We start from the raw sequence: 22,086 nt of genomic DNA on the forward strand, positions 1-22,086 counted from the left end.
CGGAACTGTCTGCATAATGCAAAGGTTGTTTTTATTTTGTAACACAATAGAGGTCAGCTAATCCGGGTAGTTGAAATTATTACAGGTGTGAACATCGGCGGCCCACGTGTGTTTAAAATTTTTGACTCTCAAAAAAAGAATGCAATTTTCTTTAGGTTTAAAAATTGAGGCAAATACAACAGTCTACTTAAAATTAGATGTCAGATCCACTCGCATACATGTACATGTAATCGAAGAATCTGTTGATCATTACTGTACATAGTTAGTTGTTATTTATTTTATTTATTCATTTATATATTTGTTTTATTTCTCAATCTATTTATATTTGAATTGTTTTTCAATCTTATTCAATCATATTTTGATTATTAGTCTTCTATGGACGAAGTCGAAGGGGACTTTAGGTTTGCACTCCGTCCGTCCGTCCGTCTGTCTGTCTGTCCGTCAGTCCTGCAAATCAGTTTTCCGGACTTTTTTTTATGTGCTTGCAGATATTCATTCGATATTTGGTACATTGCTTTGCCATAACAAGTTACAGATCAAGTTCGAATTTCGTCTTGGTCCATTGATTTTTCACTAAGTTATGGCCCTTGGATTTAGAAAAATAGCAAGCATTATTAGTTTTCCGGACTTTTTTGATGTGCTTGCAGATATTCATTTGATATTTGGTACATTGCTTTGCCATAATAAGTTACAGATCAAGTTCGAGTTTCGCCTCAGTCCGTTCATTTTTCACTAAGTTATGGCCCTTGGACTTAGAAAAATAACATGAATTATCCGTTTTCCGGACTTTTTTGTTGTGCTTGCAGATATTCATTTGATATTTGGTACATTGCTTTGCTATAACAAGTTATAGATCAAGTTCGAATTTCGTCTCGGTCTATTGATCTTTCACTAAGTTATGGCCCTTGGACTTAGAAAAATAGCATGAATGATGTCAGTTTTTCTAACTTTTTCTTTTGTTGTGCTTACAGATATTCATTTGATATTCAGTACATCATGATAATTGCTTTTCCATAACAAGGTACGGATCGATTTTGAAGTTTTCCTGGTCTAGTCTTTGTACCTGAATAGTAGTTGATTTCCAACCATTCCTATCCGGTTTCCCAATCTTCCCTTTTACCATAACCTTGGTCTCATAATGAACTTCGAATATTGTTGCGGTCCAATAATTTTTGCCTCCGTTAGGAGACTATGTATTGCTATACAATACTCTCAGAGTGCTTGTTTCTTTTTGTTTTGTACTGTTCCTTCTTATCCAAGGCGACAGGTTCTTATTGATTGGTTAATATGATGTCTAGATGCACCCCCTCTCCCTTCCCCGCCCGAGAATATGTTTCAGTCTTGCCTGACGAGAAGCTTTTTAAATCATTGTATCTGTTGTCATATACACGTACATATGTATATGGGGGGGGGGGGGGGGGGTTAGTCATCGAGTCTTCCGATATCATAGATAATAAAAAATATATAGCACGGGTTTCTGACAAAAATTGTACAAGCATCTAGATGTATGATAAACCCCATTACTTGTTTCGCGTGACATAATGTATGATATCGTTTATTTGTTTCTGTCATGAATACAACCCTATATCAAATAATACAAAAACGTATACACACATTTATGCAAAACAAGCGCAGATCTAGAAATTCTCCAAAGGAGGTTATCAGTCAAAAACCTTCCGATAATATTATATGCAGCTAATGTGCTTGTTTGATGTGTCTGAATTATATCTATTGGAGACATCACTTATAGCACTTTGATGACTGGAGTTAAGTCTGTCCAACTCTTCCGTTATTCCTAAGGAAGATTTTTCCTAACCTTGTAGAATGTAGCATGAAGCGTGCAGCACTTTCTGTACACGTGAGTTTGTTTACTTTTATAGTATTCAATGTGTATCCATTCAAGATTAGGGATATAATAAGAGGAAATCACGTGGTTCAAGATTTCTATCAAATGAATATTTTATTTATTTAGCAAAACAAAAAAAAAACAGAAAAAAAAAAGCCAGAATTCTCAAAAGTTGTACAAAAATCTTGTTCAAATGCGTTGACAGAGATATATGGGAAGCTTGCGTAATGCGCCCTCTGGTGAAAGAATGATCATTTTCATTTGCCCTGTACCACATTCCCTAACCGCTACATTTTACTGCGGTGACGAAACTTTTTCGTTCCGTCTGTATCGTGGAGCCAATGTAGCGGACTGTTAAATTGTTGAGAATTTTTATGTTTTCTTTTCGTTGAATTCAGTAACCTACACTCATTCGATTCAATGTCAAAAAAAAGTTGTGACTGACAAATAACAGGACATGTTTACATACTGCTATACAGTAACAAACCAAGGAGGTGACTCTTATCGGGAAATTGTTTTTAAATTAAAAGTTAGAAATATTAATAATGACATGAATTACTGTATGATATCGTACAAAGAATAATTAGAAGCTGTGACACAGGTCACAGGCATGGCTTTATATATTTTTTTATTTCTGTCAGCGCCATCGTACACCATCCTCATAAAATATATGCTAAAAGATGACACTTTTTAAAAGACGTTGGCGTAGATATTCGATATTCACGCAGAAAACCTGTGAACATTCGGTTTTACTGTGTTTTGTAAGACGGTGTTCATATTGGGCGCCCCATATCACATTAACCAAAATCTCAAAATTAATGTGTTACTTGAAAGACCATATATCATAGTTATTTTTGTATGTAATGAAGGTTTCATTTTTGCTCGTTACTAAAATTGTACAACCAAGAAAAACAAACCAAAAAAAAGCACACCAAAAAAAAAAAAAAAAAAAAACAACAACAAAAACAAAGACGCAAATTATCAAAACACAGCCATTGTCGTACGTTCTTTCCAATTACATTAATAAAAAAATTATCCCCTTGGTTTTCCTTATATACACATTGTCTACATCTTTATTTTAAAAATATCAATTCTAATGAAATATCCATTAATAAATGATCCCATGGGGATCCGGGTTAGAATAGTTCCTCAGTACCCCTTGCTTGTCGTAAAACACGACTACATGTGGGGGTGGGGGGTGGGAGGGGTACTTCGGATGAGACCGCAAAAACTGAGGCTCCGTGTTACAGCAGGTGTGGCACGATAAAGATCCCTCCCTGCTCAAAGGCCGTAAGCGCCAAGCATAGGCCTAAATTTTACAGCCCTTCGCCGCCAATGGTGACGTCTCCATATGAGTGGAAATTTTTTGAAAGGGACGTAAAACAATATACCATCAATCAATCTTTGATAGGTGTGTCTTCATTGGAATTTCACTATTTAAATTATCTATCAGGCGTCATGATACCTTAAACTTCACAGGGTAATCTACAAACAAAGGAAATCCAGAATAAACGGAGAAATTCACATATATTTCAAATGTCTTGTTCTTCATTAATCGGCCTGTATGTGTAATTTGTACTTTGTTTAAATAGTGGAGTATATGAATGGTGGTATGAAACAATTCTTTACGCGACTATGATAATACATGTACCTGCAATGTCCTTTATGTCTGTCTGCCTCCCTCCAGTAAACAGAACAACTCCCTCATAAAGATAGGTCATTTGTTGAAATTATAAATGACGAAAACGAACAAAATACCATAATGAATAACGAAGTGTGCAACCAGGCTACATGTAACCGTCCAAGAAATAAAATACTGCATAAAAGCATAGTATGCAGAACCAAAACAAAACAATATACAACATGTAAACATTTGTGTTTTACCGAAACATAATTGGGACTAGTTCATTGAGGGGATAAGAAAAAACACAATGATCCCATACGACAAAATATGTTATAGGGTGCCTGCAATATCCCTTTTCACACATGAGCCGTTCCTAGCAAAAAAGACCCTTATCTTATCCAACAATGTTTTTCAAAAAACATCATAATGAAAAAATATGACGTAATATTTTGCATACTTGTAAAGAAATAAGTCACGATTACCAATCACGAGTTGGTTGTCATCTTTGATTGACTGTAATATTTTAACGACAATCAATATTAAGGGATTTTTCTCTATATGTCACACTTTGGCACTGAGATACTTAAGGGCCCTTTTTGCTAGGAATGGCTCAGTCATGATAATCTCTCGTGACACTTTCATAGAGTGTGCATTAGGCTACCCCAGGTTGCGATATATAAATCTAACTACATACTTCGACATGCACTTATCATCGAATGACAACACCTACTCTAACTGCTGTTTAAATATAAACTATGTAAATTGCTTAAATAAGGTCTTACGCTTTAAAATCTTTACGATCCAAGATTTAATATTAGGGGAAGGGTTAGTTCCCATTATTGTGATAACAAGTCATACACATTTACTTAAATCATTAGAAATCTGATTTTTTAATAGGTAAAATAATAGCAGCTTATCTTTTCACATGGTGTTTGCAGTTAAGGGAAGCTAATGTGTACCCACCGCATTATATATGTATTAAGATATATGTATAGGATGTCGCCATAGAACTCAATAGAATTCTGTGATTCCCTTTAAAAACAGTGAAATCATTTATAAATCTGGTTCCAAAATAAAATTTACCGGTCATTCTAGGTTGAGCTGTTGTAGTATATAGATGCAGTAGTTAGTAAGATATTGTTTCCATATCGTAAAAAATGGAAAAAACACAAATAATTCCAATCGCCCTATTAATCTCTGGGACTGTTTTTGTGAGCGTGTCGTTAGGGTTGGGTGTGATGAGCTTGAAGGAAGATTACTGGATTGATTACGCATTAACTACCACCACCACCACCACCATCTCAAGTTTTCCCGCCACTATTGTGGCGGTGACCAAAGCCAATATTGGTTTGTTTACCACGTGTTACAACGTCGATACCACCACGACCATCAGCACCGGATTTAGCACTTCCACCTCCAACTCGAACTCCAATGGCTGTGTAGATACCGAAACTACTGGGTATATCGGAAAAGGTTTGTAAGTTTTCAAGACTTCTCATTTTCATTTGTCTGCGGAATGTATGATGCTGTGATTGGATCTTGAATCGACGGGTTCAGTGACGAACAAGCCTGTCAACAAGAGTTAAGCGTCTTTCACTGGTTCCACGAAACCCATCCTCAGAGAAATCGGTTTTATTATTTCCCCGAAAAAGTGCACATTCTCGTACAATTTCATTTCCACAAATATAGTGCTACTGTACATTAGACAGATATATTAATCCTCTAAACAAAGCCGTTCTATGGTTTCTGATAAGAATAACGTGACCATAGTCAAAGACGACCGCAGACAATAAAATGCGTCATTTTTTTCCGCGCCAAATTACAAGAAATGACACGAATTTACTGGTAAATCAAAACAGTTTTATCACATATTAAATATGTCATTAGGATTTTAGGCCCCTTAGTACATGGGTCTGATATAGCAGACTTTCTTACAAAGTAACTTTTCACCCCGGAATGTTATATACTGACTTTACCCTCAGGTAATTACTAATTAGTAACATTCCACCATATCAGATCCCTTTCAAGATTTGTATTTCATATTTCAAAGAAAAAAAATGATGAAGTTAGCTAGTTTGCACATTACGAGAAAGGTTAAGGAAGTTAGCTAATTGTTTGCACATTACGAGAAAGGTTAAGGAAGTTAGCTAGTTGTTTGTACATAACGAGAAAGGTTAAGGAAGTTAGCTAATTGTTTGTACATCACGAGAAAGGTTAAGGAAGTCAGTTAATTGTTTGCACATCACGAGAAAGGTTAAGGAAGTTAACTAGTTGTTTGTACATCACGAGAAAGGTTAAGGAAGTTAGTTAGTTGTTTGTACATCACGAGAAAGGTTAAGGAAGTTAGCTAGTTGTTTGTACATCACGAGAAAGGTTAAGGAAGTTAACTAGTTGTTTGTACATCACGAGAAAGGTTAAGGAAGTTAGTTAGTTGTTTGTACATCACGAGAAAGGTTAAGGAAGTTAGTTAGTTGTTTGTACATCACGAGAAAGGTTAAGGAAGTTAGCTAGTTGTTTGTACATCACGAGAAAGGTTAAGGAAGTTAGTTAGTTGTTTGTACATCACGAGAAAGGTTAAGGAAGTTAGCTAGTTGTTTGTACATCACGAGAAAGGTTAAGGAAGTTAGCTAGTTGTTTGTACATCACGAGAAAGGTTAAGGAAGTTAGCTAGTTGTTTGTACATCACGAGAAAGGTTAAAGAAGTTAGCTAATTGTTTGTACATCACGAGAAAGGTTAAGGAAGAGTTAGCTGCTCGGCTTTTGAGCAGGAAGCTATAACAGTGTAGGTACCGGTTCAATACTTATTGCATTGGTCCAAACATAATTATACCTTTATTACTTAAAACCATCCAGCTGAATATTGTTTTATGTCGATTCGAAAGGGTTTGGAAAGGACTACGTTTTGTGTCGGAAGGGTTGTTTAACGGTTTCTGTTATCATATTTATGAAACAAGTAGTGGATACGTGACAACCAATTCAAATTCTGATAAATCTCTCAGAACTTAAAAATTTCTATATGTTGATTAACCGAAATGTTGTATGAAAATTGGGTATTTTTGCCATTAATTTAAAAATTCAATATATTTCGCAGGTTTATTAGTTCTATATTAAATTTTGAGATAGACTCTGTATTTCATATGCTAATTTAAAACTGACAATACTCTTAGTATTTTCTTGCAAATTCTAACTTTAATGAATTTTTGCATTCACTCACATTAATCTTTTTTACATCTATATTGTTAGAAGACATGGGTATGTATTAATGTTGACACCAACAAACACAACACTAGTTTATGCGATTGATTGATTGTTTATTGTTTAACGTCCCGCTCGAGAACTTTCCACTCATATTCCTGGTGAAGGACTGCGAAATTTACAGCCTTCGAGCAGGGGGGGATTTTTATCGTGATACACCTGCTGTGACACCGGGCCTCGGTTTTTGCGGTCTCATCCGAAGAACGGAATAAATCGTAAATGCAAAAAGGTCAAGTTTAACACAACAACAAGCATCATTACCCCTGTTTATCTTTTTAATTTCATAATGCCCTTTCAATGTAGAAATTTAAAGTGTACCTTCCAAAAAATTTACATTATTACAAAACTTAGGTTCGTATATTGTATCTCCATAATGACGAAATTGGGGTCTTCTCCGACCTCGTTAAAAATTTCTTTCTTTAATAACAACGCTTTACAAAACCAAACCAAACTACATGTACTTCATGTGCAGTTCGATATTTCCGGATTTTCTCAAAAGCAAGTGAAGGTGTCATTACTATATTTTTACAGTCACGGTGAGTACCACGGTCTTTTAAATTCTCTTAAGAAATAAATTCTATGGATAAATAAAGTAGAAATTTCAAAACCTGTCAGCCACTAATACAATAGGATCTACCCAGATATTCTTGATGGGAAATGAATCAAAGCTGCATGCAATGCCTGGCACAATAAATAACAAAATCATAAAAAAGCCAGAAAAACGTCAGATAATTCGGCCTAGCAATTACCTAGAAGCAACCGTTAAACACTATGATTCGATGTACTGCACATTCATGATACTATCAGGTATATCATTACACTTGTGTTTTTAGTATCATTTAGTCACTAGCTAGTACCTGTAAAGTGGCGGGTCATAAAATTATAATCACAAGTGAACACAGTTCATCATCTATAAGCTCTCTGTATACCTTTGGGTATTTATATTACTGTTGACACCGTAACTGTCAAGTTGCCAGATGCATTCCAACAGATGCAACACCAAATCATTCTTAACCATCATTTCATTAAGCTAAGTCGAATACTGTATAAAGGTTTTCAAAGCGTTTTACAAGAATCTTGTAATTTCGACATTGACAGAGGTGTTGGCTAGAGGAAAGAACACAAGGGATTTATATCCCCCTTGTGGCAAACTTCTTTAAGGCACATGTATTTACACATAATACGGTGTATACTTACATTGTTCACGGACGTTATGATACATGTATTTAGCATTCAGTAATACTGCCATACAGGGAGTGTGGTACGTATGTTAAACAAAAACGATAAATCGTGATCTTATTAAGTCAACAAGTTGAACATCTTGTGTTTGATTCATTATCTTTCAACTAACAGAGACCGAGTGACCATAGCATTCTAATACTGAATAGGCGAGAATGTTCTTGTTTATTTTCTCAAATATGATATTTTTTGCCCTTTCCGTCGCCCATCGAAAACTACGTTATAAAATATCCATAGTTTCATTGGTATTGTGTCAACCGCCCGATTGGTGGGACGTTCATGATTTAGAAGCTTACCTCTGAGACAGACTGAAGAAAATAGTAGAGCATAAAAAAGGAGTCTAATTTTACTTTATATGGCAAAGATCTGGCTCCTTATGACAAGATTGATTGATTGTTTTGCTGTTTTCCGCCACACCCAACAATTTTTCAGTTATCTGGTGGCGCCCAGTTTTTTTTTATCGGTGGAAGAGGGAACCCAGATACAATGTATCTGGGAAGTGACCTTATGACAAGAAAGATGTGACAAATTCGTTCACTCTATTATCATACACCTCCTGATATGTTTAGCCGGGTGCAGGACAAGTCACTCCAAATGCAACTTGCCCTCCGCCCTCCACCAAGTCGCCTCACCCAACAATCAACTCGCCTCCACCTAAAAACTAAATCACCCCTACCGGATATACCAGCTCGCCCCAATGTCACCTCGCTTCGATACCAACATTTCTTTTTGATATATTTATAATGTCTATTTGAAATAAACGACACCACACTGACCAGCATGCAGTTGTGGTACATGTAGATTTCGAGAAAGGGACGTGGAATACGCAATTTTCGAGATATCAGCTCTTTTGTGATGGAGGTACGTTCAGTATTCTGTTGAACGCTCGGGTGGGTACAATATTTATACATGTACATATAGTATAGACTGACTATGTAAATAAGGATAAAAGTTCTGAAAGCGTAAATTTTGTTTATATCAGCCGTTGGTATACATTAAACTGACCATATCAAGAATAATTTGTTTGAATTAAACCATTAAATTAAATATAAAATTGTGATTTAGTTTCTCTTCTACATGAGTGATACTTTTATTTAAGAAAGATGGTGATTATCGATTTTTGGTTAATGTAAAACTTATACGGTACCAATTTTGATACACCAGATGCGCATTTCGACAAATAATGTCTCTGCAGTGATGCTCAACTGAAATGTTTGAAATCCAAAATAAACTTGCTAGAGCTATCATAGGGAAAAACTGTGTGCCAAAAAGTGGAGTCAAATTCGTCTAAGGATAAGAGCTTTGCACGAGGGAGATAATCCTTAATTTTGAAATGAATTTCTAAATTTTATCACAGCAATTAAATATACATCCGTATTTTCAAGCTAGTAACGAAGTACTTAGATACTGGGCTGTAGAGACCCTCGGGGACTAACAGTCCACCAGCAGAGGCCTCGACCCAGGGGTCATAATGTAAAACTTATACGGTACCAATTTTGATGCACCAGATGTGCATTTCGACAAATAATGTCTCTTCAGTGATGCTCAACCGAAATGTTTGAAATCCGAAATAACGATAAACTTGCTATCTAGAGCTATTATAGGGAAAAACTGTGTGCCAAAAAGTGGAGTCAAATTCGTCTAAGGATAAGAGCTTTGCATGAGGGAGGCAAGTTGTCCAGGTACCAACGGAAACAGTTAAAGCCACAGCAAGCAATCTTGCTCAATTCGTGGTAACAATATACACAGCCAGAGTCATTACCACGACCAAGCTGCTATCTTTGTACGATCAAGTGAATGCCAAGAACGGCCTAACAATCGGTATGAAACAAGTCAGACAGCATTTGACCCAATGATAGGTGGAAGTGGCAAACTTCATTGCTATAACGACCATAGAATTTGCGAATTGCTTACTTTAAACAAGACTGTTGAAACTCCCGTAACATCAACTTGTTTGTCAGTAGCCTGCCTCGATTTAATAAAAATTACCATACGCAGAACAAGATCTTGCGTATCGAATCAGTTGAGATATATAAACACCATATGCAGGTGATAATGGAATATTGCTACATAAATATGAAAAGTTTACGATGGAGAAGCTGAGATCATCCCGTTTATCATAAAGATGAGTTGTTAGTTTGCCGTTGATATGTATTTTCAATAGAATATCTAAGTATGAAGCAGAAGTGAACCGATGTGGGAGAAGGGGAGTTGGAATTTAGAGTATTGGTAAGGGTTTAGGGTTCGGGGACATTGGCATTTGGGTGAGTTGGAGTTTAAGTGAGAGCAAGTTGGTTGTCATGAGGCGAGTTGGTTTTTAGATGGGGACGAATTGGTTGCCGGGTGGGGACGACATGGTAAAAATGGAGCGAGTTGTCAATGGGGCGACTCTTTTGCAATTCGTCTAGATAATTCTCAGCATAACTATCATGAAGTTGAATATGATGCCCTAGACGAAGCTTAAAATGCAATTTCTTTTTTTTTTAAATCACATCATTCTGATGAAATACCTTTGTTTGTATTTCACACAAATAATACACGATTTTTATCAGACACTATCTCCAAGCATAGTAGCAAGATGGTTGGAATTCTAAAGCATATTTTGATATAAGAATGTCACCTAAACAAACCTGATAGATAATTATATTCAAACCCAGTCACCTGCTTCTTATAGCCGGCTATCAGTAGTCATGCTTTATCCTTTGTAGTATATGTAGCTACTACTTGTAGCTAGTTTATCTCACTTTCAATCGCTGGCTACTACTAGCTAACTTTTCCACTAGCCGGATACTAGTAGCCAACTTTTCTCTTTTAAAGTAGCTAGTCATTAGTAGCTGGTTATTAGTGGCTGGTTATTAGTAGTTGGTTATTAGTAGTTGGTTATTAGTGGCTGGTTATTAGTAGTTGGTTATTAGTAGCTGGTTATTAGTAGCTGGTTATTAGTAGTTGGTTATTAGTAGCTAGTCATTAGTAGCTGGTTATTAGTAGCTGGTTATTAGTAGCCAACTTTACCTATATTTTCCATCTGTTCTCGTCCATTTCACTTCACTCATACATGTAATACTGTATATAACAGATTCATTCAATGTATTCGCGATTCGTGTGATACTGTATTTTCTTGATATTTGGAGGGTTAAGAGTGAGGGGTGTTTGTTTGTTAAGAGTGAGGGGTGTTTGTTTGTTAAGAGAGAGGGGTGTTTGTTTGTTAAGAGTGAGGGGTGTTTGTTTGTTAAGAGTGAGGGGTGTTTGTTTGGTGAGAGTGAGGGTGTTTGTTTGTTAAGAGTGAGGGGTGTTTGTTTGGTGAGAGTGAGGGTGTTTGTTAAGAGTGAGGGTGTTTGTTTGGTAAGAGTGAGGGGTGTTTCTTTGTTAAGAGTGAGGGGTGTTTGTTTGGTAAGAGTGAGGATGTTTGTTTGTTAAGAGTGAGGCGTGTTTGTTTGGTAAGAGTGAGGATGTTTGTTTGTTAAGAGTGAGGGGTGTTTGTTTGTTAAGAGTGAGGGTGTTTGTTTGGTAAGAGTGAGGGGTGTTTGTTTGGTAAGAGTGAGGGTGTTTGTTTGTTAAGAGTGAGGGGTGTTTGTTTGTTAAGAGTGAGGGGTGTTTGTTTGGTAAGAGTGAGGATGTTTGTTTGTTAAGAGTGAGGGGTGTTTGTTTGTTAAGAGTGAGGGTGTTTGTTTGGTAAGAGTGAGGGGTGTTTGTTTGGTAAGAGTGAGGGTGTTTGTTTGTTAAGAGTGAGGGGTGTTTGTTTGTTAAGAGTGAGGGTGTTTGTTTGGTAAGAGTGAGGGTGTTTGTTTGTTAAGAGTGAGGGGTGTTTGTTTGTTAAGAGTGAGGGGTGTTTGTTTGGTGAGAGTGAGGGTGTTTGTTAAGAGTGAGGGTGTTTGTTTGTTAAGAGTGAGGGGTGTTTGTTTGTTAAGAGTGAGGGGTGTTTGTTTGGTGAGAGTGAGGGTGTTTGTTAAGAGTGAGGGTGTTTGTTTGGTAAGAGTGAGGGGTATTTGTTTGTTAAGAGTGAGGGATGTTTGTTTGGTAAGAGTGAGGGTGTTTGTTTGTTAAGAGTGAGGGGTGTTTGTTTGGTAAGAGTGAGGATGTTTGTTTGTTAAGAGTGAGGGGTGTTTGTTTGTTAAGAGTGAGGGTGTTTGTTTGGTAAGAGTGAGGGGTGTTTGTTTGGTAAGAGTGAGGGTGTTTGTTTGTTAAGAGTGAGGGGTGTTTGTTTGTTAAGGGTGTTTGTTTGTTAAGAGTGAGGGGTGTTTGTTTGTTAAGAGTGAGGGTGTTTGTTTGGTAAGAGTGAGGGTGTTTGTTTGTTAAGAGTGAGGGGTGTTTGTTTGTTAAGAGTGAGGGGTGTTTGTTTGGTGAGAGTGAGGGTGTTTGTTAAGAGTGAGGGTGTTTGTTTGTTAAGAGTGAGGGGTGTTTGTTTGTTAAGAGTGAGGGGTGTTTGTTTGGTGAGAGTGAGGGTGTTTGTTAAGAGTGAGGGTGTTTGTTTGGTAAGAGTGAGGGGTATTTATTTGTTAAGAGTGAGGGGTGTTTGTTTGGTAAGAGTGAGGGTGTTTGTTTGTTAAGAGTGAGGGGTGTTTGTTTGGTAAGAGTGAGGATGTTTGTTTGTTAAGAGTGAGGGGTGTTTGTTTGTTAAGAGTGAGGGTGTTTGTTTGGTAAGAGTGAGGGTGTTTGTTTGTTAAGAGTGAGGGGTGTTTGTTTGTTAAGAGTGAGGGGTGTTTGTTTGGTAAGAGTGAGGATGTTTGTTTGTTAAGAGTGAGGGGTGTTTGTTTGTTAAGAGTGAGGGTGTTTGTTTGGTAAGAGTGAGGGTGTTTGTTTGTTAAGAGTGAGGGGTGTTTGTTTGTTAAGAGTGAGGGGTGTTTGTTTGGTGAGAGTGAGGGTGTTTGTTAAGAGTGAGGGTGTTTGTTTGGTAAGAGTGAGGGGTGTTTGTTTGGTAAGAGTGAGGGTGTTTGTTAAGAGTGAAGGTGTTTGTTTGGTAAGAGTGAGGGGTATTTGTTTGTTAAGAGTGAGGGGTGTTTGTTTGGTAAGAGTGAGGGTGTTTGATTGTTAAGAGTGAGGGGTGTTTGTTTGTTAAGAGTGAGGGGTGTTTGTTTGTTAAGAGTGAGGATGTTTGTTAAGAGTGAGGGGTGTTTGTTTGTTAAGAGTGAGGGTGTTTGTTTGGTAAGAGTGAGGGTGTTTGTTTGGTAAGAGTGAGGGGTGTTTGTTTGGTAAGAGTGAGGGGTATTTGTTTGTTAAGAGTGAGGGGTGTTTGTTTGTTAAGAGTGAGGGTGTTTGTTTGGTAAGAGTGAGGGGTGTTTGTTTGTTAAGAGTGAGGGGTGTTTGTTTGGTAAGAGTGAGGGGTATTTGTTTGTTAAGAGTGAGAGGTGTTTGTTTGTTTGTTGATAAGAGTGAGGGTGTTTGTTTGGTTTCTTCTTCTAATCCCTTCTGTACACTGTGAAATCTCTATTCGACGATTATTCAAAAAAAGGTGGAGGGTCAAAATTCGAAAATCGCTAAAACTATTCATTGAAAATGACACAGACAAAAATACGCAAGTTTAGCATTTTTCTAAATCTAACTGAGCAGAACATAATATCACCTCTGTATTTCATCTTTCATCACATCCAGGTAGGTTTTTATCAAGAAAAGTTTTCGTCGTAAGATTGTTTTTAGTACAGCTGTAACTCTCTTGGTGTTTTGGGGGGAAAACTACTAGCCAACTACTTGTTCTTGACCATACTGTGCAAATTTACCAATAATTTGGCCTCTTTAATGATTGAGACTGACATATACTTACCCTCTCATCAAATATTAAATTGTCAAATATTATCTATATAGCAAGTAGCATACCATGTTCTGTGTTTTCACAACGCATTACAATTCTTTTCAGAAATTGAGATCATTTAATCATAATTTAAATTCCTGAGTGTAACACAATTGAGAAAACATCATAAAGATATGTATGGCAACTTCTTCAGTGTGCAATCGTTCATTTGACGGGATTAGGAGTTTTAAGATTTTTTATAAACACAGTACCCTCTATTTATTGAAAGAAAAACACCTTAAAACCCTTCGTGGAGAAAAATTCAAAAGCTAAATTCGAAGTCAAAACAGTGACCTAAATAATCGTGTAGATCTAGATATGACACATTTATTGAGGTGACCCCTTTAGTGGTCAAGACAAATATTTTGCATTTGAGGATTTATTTCTTTTTAAAAACGTCACGTTTATAGATACCGCTACTGTAAAGAAGTTGCGTTGGCATTAATCGGTATCATATTATTCATTAAAGTAGATTAATGTGTCATGCTGGAATTGAAATAACTTCCCAATCATTTCGTTGATTTTGAAAAAAGTAGCAAATGACAGTCGTATAAGAAAATTTTATAAAAGGAGGTATTTCTTTAAATCTAATTTTCTCAAAGTTTTTGGCTGGGTAGTCAACTCCTCTCACATCTCTAATTTGGCATTCTTCAAACTTTGTACAGTTATGTACACATTGAAGATGTGCATATGTCTTTTTTCACGTGATCAGATTTATTTGTAGTTGAACTTTGTCATTTTTAAGCATGTCTTGAATTAACGGTACCTATTTTTGTAACCAACTCCTCTTACAGCATTTACTTGACATTATTCAGACCTTGTACAGCTGTTAAGGAAGCATTGAAGATGTGCATGTGTCTTTTTGGAAGTAATCGGACATTCTTCGAAAAATTTACATGTAGATGAACTTTGTATTTTTTTAAGCATGGTACCTACTTTGTGTAAACAACTCTTACAGCTTTTACTTGACATTTTTCAGATCTTGTACATTATAATTGTTATAAAAACATTGAATATATACATGTGACATTTTAAAAGTGCTCCTGGTTTTTTTTTAATTCTACATTTAATATGTCATTTTTCCAGTATGTTTTGTAAAAAGGTTACCTACATACTCTGACTTTTATTATAAATGCGTACGAAAACGCGAGGTATCTCTAGGGCAGGCTTCTTAAAAGCATTACATATTGATTTTCTACCACAAATACTTCAGTTTATTTTTCATTTCATCTGGATTCATGTGCTCCTGTTTCTATGATAGATAACATATTCTAAAGCAACCTGGCCATTTCTGTTCTTGAATCGATTTCATTGAAATTTTTGGCATCCCTGTGTGTTTTGAGAACAATCATACATTTATTGGAATTTTAAAGTCAATTTTGAAATGTATAATTACAACTGTATCTTGCCGATGTTTGGGAAATCGAATGTTATGTTCACTTCGAAGGCACGTGTAGATGAAAACAACATTCTATTCTTCTAGTTTGTTGGATCTCAGCCAATCAGAGAGCTCGAAATTATTCTATCATCATATACAGTAATAATAACCATTATTTACTCATGGAATAAAGTGCATGGAAGAACATATACCGCGCGATAGATATTCTCGGAGACAGGTTGCTTACCGCATTTGTATCAGACATAATTATTTTTTTTTTTATCAATAATTGGTCAGTGACTTATATGATAGAGAAATATATTACACGTTTATTGACAAATCATGAATTATCAAAATTCTAATGTACGTGGATCTCGAAAGCAGTAATTTTCTAATATATACGAGTCGAAATTTAAGTGCAAAAAGAGTGTATCTATTACTCTAATCCACAACACTTTCTAGAATTTGATTATTCTTTCGTCCTGAATCAAACATAAACTTCATTCAGATTTTGAATTATATACACACATTTACTAGTAGTTTGCGCAAAGAGCATACATATTTGATATATTTATATATATATATATATAACATAACATATATATATATATATGCATCTCTTCGTCGTAACTATTTCAATATTGTCGTATGTTTTTTTTTTATTTGAAACATGCCAACAGTACTAATAGCAATAGATGATGATTATCTTAAAAAAATAGAACATACTCTTTTTATTTACTTAGCAAACCTCGTTCTACTTTAAAGGATCAACTTTATATTATTCAATTTTCTACAAGAACATGTTTAATCAAAGTTCTGAAAGTACTGAAAGTGGGTAACGAACAATACAAAATGCCCCGAAGATAATGTTGTTATATACTGTTCAGTTCTTTTGCTGCTAGGGAAGAATCGGTGAACAGCAGGAAGCAAACCTAAGATTGAAAATCCACACACTATCATTTAAACAGCAGTCTAGATTAGCATTTAGTTCCAATGAATGAAGATCAAATACATAGGATTTCAAATCCACGGAGAACGTAGCAACTGAACTGAACTGTCCTTGCATGTAAAAAAAAAAACAAAAAAAAAAAACAAAACAAAAAAACAATGTACCAAATTCTTTTGACTGATTTGCAAAACAAAGATTTAAGGCAAAAGCCAGAAAAAGGAGAGGACAAGTGTCTTGAGAACCATCAATCGTATCACACGAGTAAACATTTGATATCCCATACATGTGTTCATTGATCTGGAAGGTAGACATGTACATCATGTGGAAGAAGATATGAATGCTTATTTGAAACGTTTGACATTTCTGTACAACGAATCACTTTCTTTGATCACAAAAATGAGTATCTCCTGGAGGTCACGTTCCTAGTGATTTTTTTTTTTAATTATTGTCTACCTCGTGCAGTTTCTTTCCGAAAAAAAAAATATGGGATCCCTGGTAGATGTTAGCAGTTACGCGTTTCTGTGTAGAATTCTCATTGGTTTTTAGCTCACCTGAGCTGAAAGCTCAAGTGAGCTTTTCTGATTGCCTGTTGTCCGTCTGTCTGTAAACGTTTTACGTTTTCAACTTCTTCTCCAGAACCACTGGGCCAATTTCAACCAAACTTGGCCAAAAGCAGTCTTTGGTGAAGGGCTTTCAAGTTTGTTCATATGAAGTGCCATGTCCCTTTCAAAGGGGAGATAATCACAAAAATGCAAAAATAGGGTGGGGTCATTTAAAAATCTTCTTCTCAAGAACCACTGAGCCAGAAAAGCTGAGATTTACATGAAAGATTCAAGTTTGTTAAAATCATGGCCCCCGGGGGTAGGATGGGGCCACAAGGGGAATCAAAGTTTTGCATACAAATATATAAGGAAAATCTTTTAAAATCTTCTTCTCAAAAATTACTGGGCCAAGAAAGTGGAAATTAACATGAAAGCTTTCTAACATAGATCAGATTTAATTTTGTTAAAATCATGGCCCCCGGGGGTTGGATGGGGCCACAATAGAGGATCAAAGTTTTACATACAAATATATAGGAAAAATCTTTTAAAATTTTCTTCTCAAGAACCACTGAGCCAGAAAAGCTGAGATTTATATGAAAGCTTCCTGACATAGTGCAGATTCAAGTTTGTTCAAATCATGGCCCCCGGGGGTTGGATGGGGCCACGATAGGGATCAAAGTTTTACATGCGAATATATAGGGAAAATCTTTAAATATGATTCAAGATGACTCAGGTGAGCGATGTGGCCCATGGGCCTCTTGTTCTTATTCTCTTCTTGAATTTTTTTGTCCTCTGGTCTGATCATTTTTTTTAGTACAGTCAAGTTTTCTTTTCACACCATTCAATTCTTTGTTCTGAGGGCATTGTTTTAGAAAAGTTTTACCTCCTGAATTGTAATTGCTAAAAGAAAAGTATGGATCCTATCGAGTTACCACCATATTAATTTTCAAATAAAGATTCTGAAAACATGTTCCTTTCGTAACTGAATTTGATTGTACTGCTCAAAATATTTCAAGAATTAGATGTATCATCTATTTAATGTATTGCACTCTTGGAAACCAAAGAATTGTCAACTCTTGAATTATTCAACTCCTGCAGATCATGTTAATTTTAGAATATTTCGGCCCATGAATTGTGCAAGTCTTGCAAATCATTCTATTGTCTCATCGTTTGGATTTTTCAACTCTTACAAATCATCCTATATATTGTTTCATCGCTTGGATTTTTCAACTCTTACAAATCATCCTATTGTTTGTTTCATAGCTTGGAATTTTCAACTCTTACAAATCATCCTATTATTTCATTGCTTGGATTTTTCAACTCTTACAAATCATCCTATTGTTTCATCGCTTGGATTTTTCAACTCTTACAAATCATCCTATTATTTCATCGCTTGGATTTTTCAACTCTTACAAATCGTCCTATTATTCCATCGCTTGGATTTTTCAACTCTTACAAATCATTCTATTGTTTCATCGCGTGCATTGTTCAACTCTTGCAAATGATGTGATCTCCTGAATTCACTCATATTGTATTCATCTTTCTCACTAAGAATCGATTCTAATGAAATACCAATATACTTGGTATGTCTCTACGTAACACGTTATATAAGGTATTGCCACGCTAGACATGCACGAATCGCTTGAAGTTCATGCAATTCAGAATTCGACGGCTTTCTGCAAGCCCATGAAACAACAACCTTAGTACACCATAGTGATACATGTACATGTACAGTATACCATGTTTGTAATGGTCTTGATGAAGACGCGTTTATTTCGAATGAACAGTATTCAACTGCTTTAAACAGAAAACATGGAGGGCAGAATATTTTGATTTAACATGTGTACGACCTTAATGTGTTTTACTGACCGGTCACTATCGAGGGTGTCAGTTTAATGGGTCATCTCATTACTCTGCAGACAATTGTTCAACTGGTGGCCTAATACTTTATCTAAACTTCTGGACAAATATTGACGCATACTTATAGTGAACAATCACACTAATTCTTTCTATTGAAATAGGAAAAATTGTCTACTCTATATATTTGTTCGTAAACCACATCTTGATCCTTACAATCTATTGCAACTATTTATAAATTTATAAGATATAGACCGGTATATAATGTAGTTATTTATAAGATATATAAGATATAGACCGGTATATAATGTATTTATTTATAAGTTTATAAGATACAGACTGGTATATAATGTAGTTATTTATAAGTTTTTATAAGATATAGACCGTTATATAATGTAGTTTTATAAGATATAGACCGGTATATAATGTAGTTATTTATAAGTTTATAAGAAATATACATATATCTGTCTGTAAAGGTATCAAGTCGGTCTTTCACCGAGTACTCACCTGAAGCTGATAAATACTCTTATCAGTGTGTGAAAACATGAATAAATGAGAATCGATAGCAATCGTAGCAAATTATTAGTTGTATGTATCGAGAATTTTCGCGGGTATGATTTTGTCAAGTCGATTCTGGAAATTTCGCTATAGATAAATGTATGATAATTTTGTGGATGTGGAATTCGCAAAAATATTTTTGTAGAAATAAAATCTCCTGTTTTCCTTTAGTGAACAAAATAATTCACAAAATTTAATCAACAATCTGATCAATTTTGGAAATGATAATTCTACGCAATTTTAAGGTACCGTCTTGCCTTACAAGGAAAATTACGACTACACGGTCTGGTACAGTCTTACTCATCTAAATATAATGGTACCGCAGTATTTCTGAAATTCTTACAAATATTCATTTCAATATGAAATCATTCTCTTTGAAGTAGACAATGGTTGATAACGTTATGTTTTTGATCGTTACAGACACAGTTGAAATGATACAGGAAGTAGGCAAGGCCGCTGCTGCAATTGTTGGCCTGGCCCTGATAAGTGGAATTGCTGTCCTTGTTCTGGTCTTCCTCAAGAAACTCGCCAAACCTGTTTGCTTCGCTTCCCTTACTCCAGTTGTGTTAGCTCTTCTGTCCAGTAAGTGTTTGTTTTCACTTTCTAACAGGGAAAGAACTGCGAAGGTGACGTCATACAACTGTATCTTTGTAAATAGAAATGGAACTTTGTCAACAGTTTAGGATTTGTTCACCGAATTAATTCAGTTATTGCGCGCAATAATTGAATTGATCATGATGATCTCTTCAAATAATTAAATCTATCTTCAATTAGTTGAGTTTGTGTTAATTTGGCGCTCCATAGACATCAAGGAGCATTATCGAAGACTTTGTGACGTGCTTTAAGAGTTAATTAAGGTGGCATTTATAGTATATTTATTGCCTGTACACAGAGGTATCTTGTAACACAAGATTTATAGGTTATAGACTTTGTATGGGAAAATATGACGACCGAGTTTTTTGGCGCGTAGACAAAAAACGACAAAAAACGAGATCGTCATATTTCCCATACAAAGTCTATAACCTTTTTATTATATACTTTCAATTTCATTTAGAAACTAACAATAATTTTATTTTTAACAATAACTTTATCGGTTTAACTGAGTAAAATATGAAAAACACGAAAAATTTGAAAATTAACGGCGTAGAAATTTGATTGTGACGTAATGTTTGCGGGCCGGAATGTTTCCAGGCATATATCGTGTGATATATGCCCGCAAACATTTAAAGAAAAAAGAAGAGATGAAATTGAAAGTATATAATAAATCAAAATATGATCAGACCTACAGCTGTCGTATCATAACATAACATGGAAACTATTGAAAAGTGATTAAGAATACATTTACATGTATATCCATAAATAATATAAGAAACAAGTATCACTGACAAAGAGTATCGTTATTTTCAGCTGTGATGATTTTGGCAGCCATTTTGATCCTAAAGGACGAGCTGAAAACTGGAATGACCTTCGGAGATACGGCAATCTATGGCTACATCGCCACGGGTTCTGCTTTCCTGTCAACAGTCATGTATTCCGTGGCAGCAGTCTTCATCATTAAATCTGCGCTTACAGTCTCCAAAACAACCCCGCTGGAGGTCATCGAAAAGCCAGAAAAGGAGAACACAACACTCAAAGAAAATATTTAAGCGTTTTACTTGCAGACTTTAAATAAGGCGTGTTGTATACAAGAATATAGAAGAGTTCACTTTGGGTTATTAGTGGACACTTCTGATTAAGAACTGTGTATACATATATGTATTTTGATGATCACACAATGTCAATCATCACAAATTCTTTGGTTTGATATCGTAACAATTTTATATACCATTATTGTTAATTTCGATCTCAATCATTTACTTTTAAATTGATCACTAATTGAAGTTTTCAGACTGAGATAATCTCGTGTTAAGGTTTGCCCCCTCTGTTGTGACCAGAGCTACGTCATATATACAAACGCCTTAAGCTATGGAGATCGACTATTATTTTACATACGTCCAAATCCGTCCTTAATTCCCATCTATTTACATGTATCCTTACACTGGCTACATGTGATTCTAAAAAAAAAAAAAGCTGTCCAAGAGGTAATACAATGTTGTACAAATACACAATGAAGCAGGGATCACTCGTTACTTCATAACCCCCTATTCTCTTTAGAGAAGTCGAGAGGCATTGCCTTCATGAAGGTTATGCCTCTTGACTTCTCTAAAGAGAATACATAGCCCCCGCCTGCCTGTCTAGAACTCACTATTTAGTTCTTGCTTTGTACGGGGTGTCTATATCTCAACACAGGTCCAAATATAAACAAAGGTCAGACATTGTTTCCCTACATGCTTCTCAAAAATATATGTTGTTAATTGTTGAGTATGTAACTGTCTTTTCCATAAAATATCAAATAAAATTCGGTACATTTGCTCATGGTTATGACATCGTTTTTCAGTACAAACGTGATTGTTAAAGGACACATCGTATGTTACTAAACTTTTTGAAACCCAGATAAACTGCGAGAAAATGGTTATATCTAAACTAAGCACTGCTAGGTCTACAGCATATGCATTCTGTTCTGGTCTTCAAATTCAATACAGAGAGAGACAGAGACAGAGAGAGACAGAGAAAGAGAGGGGGTATTTGTGCCTTGGTAGTATGCCAAAGCATTTGTTTAATTCGTCTATCCTTAAACTCGTTTTTCCATAAATTGATTTTTTTAATTGTTAAGAAAAATAATAATTTAGGTTAATGAAAACTAGATTATAAAACGATATGCACCAAAAAGAAGGAAAGTCAACAGAAAACTATTAATCCTATATTAGACTAAAATCTCCTTAGTTCCATTGTGTGTGGTACACTAGTACTGAAGGATGTGCCAGGATAAAGGCATTGTATGGGATGTCACCATAGATCTAGTGTTGAAAAATAACGCCTTTTAAAAGCAATTGCTTCAACTTTGTAACACCATTTTGTGATCAGGTTTTATTTCAAAACGTGCATGTATATATTTCCCATCATTTGGAACGTGTATATTTAGTTTTGGTTCCTTTATCTTATTCACAGAGTTT

The 22,086-nt window shown here is 35.5% G+C and overlaps 1 protein-coding gene across 1 annotated transcript; it reads left to right on the forward strand.

The window, feature by feature from the left end:
• Positions 1-1,668: 1,668 nt before the first annotated feature.
• Positions 1,669-21,409, forward strand: LOC125645973 (uncharacterized). The gene is made up of 3 exons (XM_048872032.2): positions 1,669-1,858; positions 19,454-19,615; positions 20,441-21,409. The coding sequence occupies exons 2-3, from the start codon at positions 19,465-19,467 to the stop codon at positions 20,677-20,679; spliced, it is 390 nt and encodes a 129-aa protein (XP_048727989.1). The 5' UTR covers positions 1,669-1,858; positions 19,454-19,464; the 3' UTR covers positions 20,680-21,409.
• The last annotated feature ends 677 nt before the right edge of the window (positions 21,410-22,086 follow it).

This window comes from Ostrea edulis, chromosome 6 (assembly GCF_947568905.1).
Source record: "Ostrea edulis chromosome 6, xbOstEdul1.1, whole genome shotgun sequence".
NCBI lineage: Eukaryota > Metazoa > Mollusca > Bivalvia > Ostreida > Ostreidae > Ostrea > Ostrea edulis.